The following is a 10,190-nucleotide window of genomic DNA, read 5'->3' on the forward strand; positions in this document are numbered from 1 at the left end:
TCACTAAACGATTAGAAGTAACCATTGTCAGTATATTCAATAATAAGAGGAAAAATATACATAGAAAATAAAAAATGGTAAAGTTTTTCTTGCTATCACATCATATGCCTTGATTTTAATCATAGGTGTGTTGGAAGCAGCTGCAGCTGGTCGGTCTAGACCGTAGTGGCTAAATTTATTTTGTGGGTCTAACCTTCTTCTTTGTCATTGATTTTTATGAAATTTTAATTTTTTTTTAAATTTTAATATATTTAATATTTAAATTTAATTTTTTTTATAAAATTAAAATTTTATAATTTTTAATATAAAAATAAAAATATAAAAAATAAAAGTTTTAAATATTTTAAAAAATAAGGCACAATTTTAAAATATTTCAAAATAAAAAAATAAACAAAGAAAAGGGGACAAGAAATAATTCATAATCATCCCACTGCCTTCAAAATTCATCCTCTCCCATAATACCCACATTCCATCTTTCCAGATCCTCCTGTTTTCACTTCCCCCAAAACTTTTCTAAAACTTACCAGGGTCATCCTTCAATAAATTTCTATACTTGAAAAGAGTGATGAATAAACGAAAGAGTTTTGGAGGAAAAAAAAAATCTCCGTCAAAAAGTTTTTTTATTAGAATTTAAATTCTAATCAACTGAATTAAAATTCAGAATTTATAATATAGTATTTACACCTTAATATAGTGTAACATTGACTAATACTCATAATCACGAAATCCAACGGTAGGGAATTAAAAGCATCCATGATCATGTCACGACAATTGCTCGTATTCAGACCAGGTCCAACAACCCAACTTCTATTTCTGCTTTTTTTCCCCTTTCTTTTTGTTTGAGTTTTTATTATAATTTCTTGCATCTCCCTTCTGTTACTTTTCCTTTCTTATTGCAGATTATATAACGTGAGAGGTAGATAGAGAGATTCATATTTAATACAAATATGGACCTGTCAGAAAACCTGAATTCCCTTGCTGCTGCCTGTCTTCCTGTTATTTCTATAACATAAATTTCTTCTTTAAATCTGTCTTTCTCCATTTCTGTCACGAACTCCTAACAAGAAACCAAATTTTGCAGTTTTCAATATATCATATCTTTATTATTGTTCTCTAGCTACTAGAATGAGCGATATAATTGTTTCTTGTTTCAGTGAAAACGCAGTAAATGTTTCTCATTCATGTTCTAGCTATTCAAGCAACGCTTGTATCTCTCCAAGCCTAGTTCCTTCAGTCCAGAATGCAGTCACAGTTATTTACAAAGTCTTTCTTTCAACTGGGAAGCAGCTATTGATAAAAGTCACTTGGTGCAAGAATCAAACTGGTCAAGGGCTAAGCATAAAATTTGGTGATGACCCTTCAACATGTTTCAAGCTCAACACGAATTTGAGGTTTTTCAAGAAGAAGAAGGGCAGCAAAGTGATTGAAACTGGTCATTCGAAGATCGAAGTATTTTGGGATCTTTCTACTGCTAAGTATGATGCAGGACCTGAACCGGTTGATGGATTCTATGTCCTGGTCATGGTTGATTCAGAGATAGGCCTTATTCTAGGTAATATGGCTGAAGAAGCTGTCACCAAGAAGTTGAAGACTACCGCCACAGTTGCTAAAGTCTCAGTCATAGCTCGGCAAGAACATTGTTCAGGCAATACACTTTATTCCACCAAGGCTCAATTCTGTGATACAGGCATTGTACATGATATTTTGATCAGATGTAGTGGAGAACATGAAAGCCAAAAGCATCCAGTTTTATCAGTGTGTATCGATCAGAAGACAGTGATTAGCGTAAAGAGACTGCAGTGGAATTTTAGAGGAAACCAGACAATATTTGTTGATGGATTGCCAGTTGATCTGATGTGGGATGTGCATGACTGGTTCTTCAATCCTGCCCCTGGTTCTGCTGTGTTCATGTTCAGGACAAGAAGTGGATTGGATAGCCAGCTTTGGTTGGAGGAGAAGTTGGAGCAGAAAGATCAAGACAGAATTGAATTCTCGTTATTGATTTATGCCTGTAAGAGCACATAGAGAAACTGACTTCCTTCATGTCTCTTCTTTTTTCCCCTTTCTACTGAGTTCTTCCATCATATGAGAAAGCATAATATTTTAGTTCTGAGTTGCAGAACTGTTCATCTACTTCCTCTAGACTAGATTCAGGATGGTAATCAAAATTTAATCTTAATAATGCCAGTAAGAATGTGAATGTAGGACATTGATGTGTATTCAATCCAGTAATAATGCCAGTAAGAATATATATATATATATATATATATTAAGCATCTTTATCTTTATTCGGAAGATAATGTATCATTTCAGCTTGGTTGTTTTTCAAGGCCAAAAATTAACAAAATTTCTTCATCTTCTTGCTGCAGAGTAATTGTTATCCACGATGTTACTTTTTATTTATTTATTTAAATTTCCTTTGGGATAAAGTTATATTTGATCCTTGTACTTAAAAAAAAATTCATTTTTAGTTTTGAAAAATAGAGAGTTATATATATTTATTTAAAAAAATGAAGGTTTTGAGTTTATTTTTTTCTTTCATATTTTTAAAATTATGATATATGACATTAACGTGTGCACCACATAAGCAAATTGAAAAAATTTTCAGGGATGATGTGACAATTATTATGCAACATGTCATTATATGATTGGTTAAAAGTCATGTCGTCATCTTTTCTAAGGCCAAAGTTGGCGTTGTTTTTTAAAGTAATTTTTGTTATCAAAAAACGTTTTTGATCTGATCTCAATATTAAAAACAAAAAAAAAAAAAGATTTTTTAGTTGAAAAATATAATTTTATAACTCAAACTAAAGAGTTATTCAAGATGCGCTTTTGAGGGGAAAAAAGGTGCCTTTGAAAGATAAAATTATTATATTATTCTATATTTTTAATATTTTATATATTTTTAGATATTTTAATTATTCAAGAATTTTTTCATAATAATATTAAACATTTAAAATTTTTAATCATGTTTTTCTTACAATATTTTTAAATGCATTTTTTTAAACTCAAAATTTTTTTCAGCCCTTAATGATGTTAGTCTCAGTAGTGGATTGATATACGAAAGGATATTACATATTTCACATTATATAGTTTAGAAGTCGATGTACCATTTCGAAAATTTTTTAAAGAACATGGGTCATATATTACATTAATCCTTTGCTTTATAAACCAAGTTTGATTAGCTTACAATTGTGGATGGCTATGAAAACTATTGCGCATGGATAGCTCGTTACAATTTTGAACACGCATGCTTTGTTCCATCAGCATTAAATCAAGTTCCAACAAGCTTTTTAGCAAGCTTGGACTTGGCATGCTTGATACCTTCTGTCACCAAAGGATAGTAACCCATTTTGTCCTAGGACCCTCATACCCTTCTTTAGCGATGACCATGGTCCCCTTGGTCCTTTGGGATTAATATTTGGTCCACAAAACTTTCCCGAGAGATGGCACTAAAATTTTAGGCATCAGGTACCCTTATTCAGGCTCTTCATTGGACTATCAGAAGCCATGGAAGTAAAGGGTATCCTTGCTAAAGAGTAAAATTAATTCTTTGGCTCCACCCCCTTGTACCTGCGAAATTTAAATGAAGACAACTAAGAAATACTGATAAATCCTTTGGCATTATTTCACAGAGCGGAAAAAGTTTCCGAGTTTTGAATGCTACATTAGTGATCTGTATTAACTCAGAATTAGACAGATAAACCAAAACGTGGTCACTTATCCATCATGTGGACATGCATTATATCCTTAACTCTCTAAAGATTAGGGTGGAAGCCAACAGTAAAATATTAAAATTTTAATTTTAATGATTAAAATTTAAATCCCTCAACTTCGAATATTAAAAAAAAAAAAAAAGATATCAAAAGCAGACACTTAAATTTCGGTGGCCAGCACCATGATCAATGTTCCAAAAGAAAGACAAGCTTGCTTTATGGTACATAAACGAGAATGTCGGGGGAGGTGTTTTTAAACAGCCAACCACAAAATGGCAAAGGGTGAAAAGAATATATTGGGGTTTTGCTGGATTCTTGAGGGTCACATTCTTTTGTCATTGTTATGAAATATGAATGATGAAAGAAACTTAAAATTTTATTTTTGAATCCCAAACAGTCGCTAAATTTGGGATTAGTTGTGGTTGTTGAGAATAATTCATTAGATTGAAAGTCAATGAAATAATGTCACCCAATTGGGATAACCAAATATTGTTCTTTCAGTATTCTACCATCTTTTGACATCAAAAAATTCCTCTGTAATCATGGAGGAGTTTCTAGAAGGCAATGACCTCGAACTTCTGCTACCTTGCATGGATGGAGCAGACTTGTTGTATTGGAGATGATGATGGGTTTGGGTTTTGGTCATTTTGGCATGCATTTTGGTGTTAGAATTTAGAAGAACAAAAAAAAAAAAAAGCTTTGGTTTTCCACCACAAATTCCTTTTTTCCAATGGCTTGGCTGATTATTCCACCTATCCTTCACCAGTTTTGCAAATTTTCTGTTGCAGGACCACGTATCATAACTCCTCTTGCATTTTCCTTGTGGGTTTCTTTTCTTTTGAACAACCCATGAGAGAGTCAACACTCTCAGTTGGACAAAACCACACGAAAATACACTTTTGCTTTACGAAGAAGGTAAGGTATTAGATTGCCCCATGGAAACTATTATCATGATTGCCTTTTGTGCTAGCAATTATTTCTTTTTTTTTTGTCTGAAACTACCTTACCTAAAGATCATGGAGTAAAGACATGTCCAAGTTACATTTATTACCTGCCATAATTTTTTTTTATACGGGTTGTCAAATTTACGACTTGATTATTAAAATTAAAAATTTAATATTTTATTAATAAATTATATAATTATTGATTATTTTAATGTTATCTATTTTGATATTGAAATTAACATTGGATAAGAAGAATAAACCAACTTATTAAAAAAAATTCAAATTATTTTTTTTATAAAAATACATACATATATTCTATCATTTTAAATATAATAAAAGCTTACAAAAGATTAGATATATCTTCATCAAACAATAACACCACTTTGGACACATCCCCCCTAGTCCAATCATCAATAGCCATAGAAATTGGTAAATAATAAAATCACCATCATCATTGGATTTTGTAGTTAAATATTTTTGCCCTTTATAAAAAGAACATGAAATTTGGACTGACTTGAAAAAAAAATTGTTCTTAGGGCAATCTTTTCAACTTCTATACTTTTGTCCCTCAATTTGTTTTGCTTTTGCAAATCATTTACCCACCAAAATGTTTAAAATTTTAAACTCCTTTCATATGATCGGCTTGATACATCTCCAATACTTAGCACAAGAAGTCCATTCTCGGTAGTGGAAGTTCGCCAACTCTTACATAATGGCATCCGAGTTGACAATATCAAAACTAGTTTGACAATGAGCAAAAGATGATAACTTTTGGCTATTTACAAAAATAAAAAATAAAAATACCACACAAATTATGAATATGACTCCTCCTTTATAAATTTAACCAAGGTATAATTTTGGAGAAAAAGATATATAAATTTTTCGTGAAATAATTTTCGAATTATTCTATGATATATTGATTTGCTAGTATTATTCGATCCTGTTTGCATATTGGTAAAGCTCATGAATAACCTTGAATTGGTACATGAACAATAGCAATAAAGACACTATAAAAATTATTGCCTCACAAATTCATGGAAGAAAATCTTCAACTTTCAAAAGCCCATTTACAAAATTGTCATAATGTTATTTATATAAACTATTGGTATAAATTGAAGAATTTTTTTCAAATAAAAAATATCATAATTTGAAGATAGATAAAGAGATTAAAGCTATTGAAATTAAATTTTAAAATTTTTAAATATAATTTTTTTTAATAATGATTATATAAACCAACCAAATTAAACTTTACATTCTTGTAAATCAAAGAGTTGGGTGTCGGTTGATAGTTAAAATTCATGACTTAACACCAATCTTTTGAGTTACTGTCAAATTTTGTAATTCACTTTTGGCCCATTAACTCGTAACTCATTTTTGGCCCATTAAGAATATTATGGGTTTTTAATTGGGTTTTGGGAGTGTAATTTAAATTAAGGGCCTGATCGGTTAATTTGTTTCAAGTGAGTAGTTGAATTTGATTTGGACCAAAGGGCTTGATTTTCCCTTTTTTTTTTTCCTGTTATCTTTATTCTTGTTTTAGTTGTTATTTTTTTATTACTTCGAATATATAGTGTTTTGGAAAGGTTAAAAAAAGAGAAAAAAAAAAAAAAAAGAGTTCGAATAAACAGTGAAGATAAACTTTAATTTTGAAAATTTGGATTTAGACACAACTCTTTTGAAGATAAAACTGGGATTATTTTTAAAATTTATTGAAGATAAATCCCAGTTTAATCTAATCCCTTATCACAATTGGGTTGATCTCCCTATATAAACATACACGAGTCACCAGTGGAGACATGAACAAGCAGAGATAAATCGAGCAAAGATCAACCCACCGATCGGTAAATTCCCAGCAAACTCCAGCAAATCCTTTGTACCAAGTCTTCATATTCGTTCCCTACTGTCACAATTCCCATAAGCCAACAGCCTACCACAGCATTACCAAACAGTCCACCCTTTAAGCCTCTCTGCTGCCACCTATCACCAATTTAGCTGCCAGAACAAGCATACCATTTTCTAATGTTCGGCGCCGGAACCGCCATACACCAAACGCATTATCACAATCACCTATCGCAACTCAAAAACTGCCATCATTCATAAAAAATTGAGCTGCGGCAGCCACACATAACTTGAAACTACAAACCTACCATCGTCGAGTCCTAGACTAAACCTAAGTAGCCAATTGTTAACATTTATCACCACAAACCCAGAAACACCACCCACACACAGAGCAAGAAATAGAATAATAACACAGATAAAGAAATAAAGACATAAGTAAGGAAAAAAAGGGTTTTTAGCAACGATCATTTGGAGCTCGATACTATGAATTTGTGGGGTTATTTTTTGGGGATCCTAAATTGGTGTAAGAGAAGAAAGTGGTGAAAAGCCACAATGTTTGTGGCAAGTGCAATGGTAACGATGGTGGCCAACGGCAACAGGTGAGCTTTCACAGATCGGGATCCAGGAACAAAAAAAACACAAAGAAGCTGAAACGGGTGTGCAAAGGCTGCGACTTCAGCTCCAGATCTAGGCCATTGGAGAACAATTTGTGAAAAACCAAACTCAGATATGAGACAAGGGACAAGGAGCCTGAAAGGAGGTTTGCTGTGAAATGTCGGTGTCAATGGAGGTGGGTCGACAAAAACGGCGGAGCCTTGTCGGTTTCTGGGCTGTTTGAAGGACGGTGGTGGTCGAAAAATCTTTTCTAGAGAGAGTAGAGAACTTGTAGCAAGAGAAAGAAGCAGGATATGAAAAAATGAAAAGAGAGAGTTGATGTTGGGTTACATACGGTGGTTTAAAGTGGCGTTGTTTTGGGCACTAAGGAATCGGGTTCATCCGACTCATTTTGAGACCCGTGTCTGTGACCAGGTTTGGGTCTGGCCCAACAGAAATAATTTGTCCCAGCCCGCATGCCATATCGGAAAAAATTCAAGCCCAATCTTTAGCCCAATTCATCCACATTTTTTCAAGTTTGGATCGAGATTCAGTTTGGCCTATTCAAAGATCAATTTCCTTGAACTTCAATTTGGAGTTTAACCCAATTATTGGTACATTTTTATTTTATTGTTAATTGCTTTAGTTACTTTAATTAATTTTTTAAATAATAAAATTTTAAAATTACTTCAATCTATTGAATTATTAGAGAATTTAAATATTTGAATTAAGTCTTACCAAATTATTGAAAGACTTAATGAAAATTTTTGAAAATAAAAGTTTTAATTATACCAAACTAAAATAAAAATTGTAATTACACTAAATTATTAGAAGATTTAAATTTTCAATTAAATTTTATCAAACTATTGAAAGATTTAATGGTACTAAAAGTTAGTATCCAAAATTCATGTCCCTTTTGTGCATTTCGCTTCAAAACCTTTAAATCTATCTACCCATGTTCTTTTTCTATCTTTTTGAATTACTTTAATTGAAAAATCATCAATGTTAGATTTTAACAATTCAATGTTTTTCTCATGGTTTGTCTATGATTTCTATACTTAAAATTGTACTTCTTGTTTTTATGTAACAAAAGATTAACAAGGTAGTGTAGATCTACAGGGGTTTAAAGTCATAAATCATATTCAAAATTTTTAATTGTGTTACATCCAAGTCAATTGGTTAATGGTCAACACAATTAGGTCATTGGGCCATCCATGTGAGCCATGCCTAAACAATCATGTCACTTGCTGAGGAAATGACTCGCCCTTCACCAAAAAAATGACTCGCCCAAGGTTCCACCAACAATTTGTCAATGTAGTCAATTCAGAATTGACCAACTAGCATCCAATTTGGTTGGGATCACTAAATGCAACTCATGTCTACCTAATCTCAACATATCTTACGCGGGCCCACATCCTTGAAATTTACATTACACCTCAAAGAATTAATTGATTTCTTTTTCTCTATTCATTACTTGTTAATCACTCTGAACGATAATAAATGAATAAACAAATAAATAAATAGTAATAACAACAATTATACCAATAAATGAAAAGTAAAAAATAAAAAAGTGAGGTGTAACACAAAGGCTTCTTAAGAGGTCACCTATTCAAGTAGCACGCTTAACTAAGGAGCTTTGTTGTGATATGATATTTTAGTGCTAGTATGATCACACCCATCACTTGAAGAGCAAATAAAATATATAACCCTTCATTCTTTGCAAATTGCTTAACACATCCCATGTGAGCCCATATTCTAAGAATTTGTGTTACATGTTAAAAAATTAAGTGATTTCTCAAGTCATTACTAATTAATCACTCCGAACGATAATCAAATAATAAACAAATAAATAAATAGTAATAACAACAACTTTGTCGACAAATGAAAAGTGAATAATAAAAATGTAAGGTGTAACACAAGGACCTCATAGGAAGCCGCCCATCATCATATTGTTCTCACCCCAAGTATGTTTAATTGCAGAGTTTTGATGGGATCTCATGTTTTAGTGCTGTTATGATCGCACCAGTAACTTAATGCACAAACAATATATATATATAATGCTTTTTTCTCTGCACATTGCTCAACATATCTCATACAGGGCCCCATTTTCAAAATTTGCATTATGCCTTAAAAAGTTAATTGATTTCTTGAATAATTACCAATTAGTCACTTCAAACCACAATCAATGAATAAACAAATAAATAAATAGTACTAACAACAATTATACTAACAAATGAAAAGTAAAAAATAAAAATATGAGGTACAACACGAGGACTTCCTAATAGGTTATTTATCCTAGTATTACTTTCGCCCATGTATGTTTAACTATGAAATTCTAATGGGACCCAGTGGTTTAATGCTGATACAATCGCACTTGCCACTTGATACACAAATAATTTATATAACCCTTCCTTCTCCGCACGTTGCTTAACATGTCACATGCAGGCCCCTATCCTTGAAATTTGCATTACGCCTCAAAGAGTTAATCGATTTTTCGAGTGATTACTAATTAATTACTTTGAACAATAATTAACAAATAAACAAATAAATAAAGAGTGATAACAACTTTATTGACAAATGAAAAGTAAAAAATAAAAATATGGGTTGTAACATAAGGAATTCCTAAAAGGTCACCCATTCTAGTATTACACTCGCCAAGCATTCTTAGCTGTGAAGTTTTATGTGATTGATACTTTAGTGCTGGTATAATTGTACCTACCATTGATACGGGCCCCCATACTTGAAATTTGCATTAATTGTAAAAAAGATGATCGATTTCTTGAGTCATTGCCAATTATTTACTCCAAACAATAATTAATGAAAAAATAAATTAATTAATAGTAATAACACCAACTATACCGATAAATGGAAAGTAAAAATAAATATGTAAGGTGCAACATAAGGACTTTCTAAAAGGTCACCCATCCTAGTGCAACTATTGTCCAAGCATGCTTAACTGTAGAGTTTTGATAGGATTTGGTACTTTAGTGATGCTATGATCACAAACATCACCTGACATGTAAATAATATATAAAACCCTTCTTTCTCCGCATGTTGCTCAAAATATACCCATTGGGCTCCCATATTCGTAATTTGC

The 10,190-nt window shown here is 31.9% G+C and overlaps 1 protein-coding gene across 1 annotated transcript; it reads left to right on the top strand.

Moving 5' to 3' along the window:
- The first annotated feature begins 766 nt into the window (after nt 1-766).
- On the top strand, nt 767-2,113 carry LOC111304365 (uncharacterized). Its single transcript, XM_022900910.2, has one exon. The coding sequence runs from the start codon at nt 1,126-1,128 to the stop codon at nt 2,023-2,025; it is 900 nt and encodes a 299-aa protein (XP_022756645.1). The 5' UTR covers nt 767-1,125; the 3' UTR covers nt 2,026-2,113.
- The last annotated feature ends 8,077 nt before the right edge of the window (nt 2,114-10,190 follow it).

Source organism: Durio zibethinus, chromosome 13, assembly GCF_047325235.1.
Source record: "Durio zibethinus cultivar Kanyao isolate XHJ-2024 chromosome 13, ASM4732523v1, whole genome shotgun sequence".
NCBI lineage: Eukaryota > Viridiplantae > Streptophyta > Magnoliopsida > Malvales > Malvaceae > Durio > Durio zibethinus.

Bases quoted from the DNA above. Each gene is read 5' to 3' on its own strand.
- LOC111304365 (XM_022900910.2), top strand. From the start codon at position 1,126: ATGAGCGATATAATTGTTTCTTGTTTCAGTGAAAACGCAGTAAATGTT.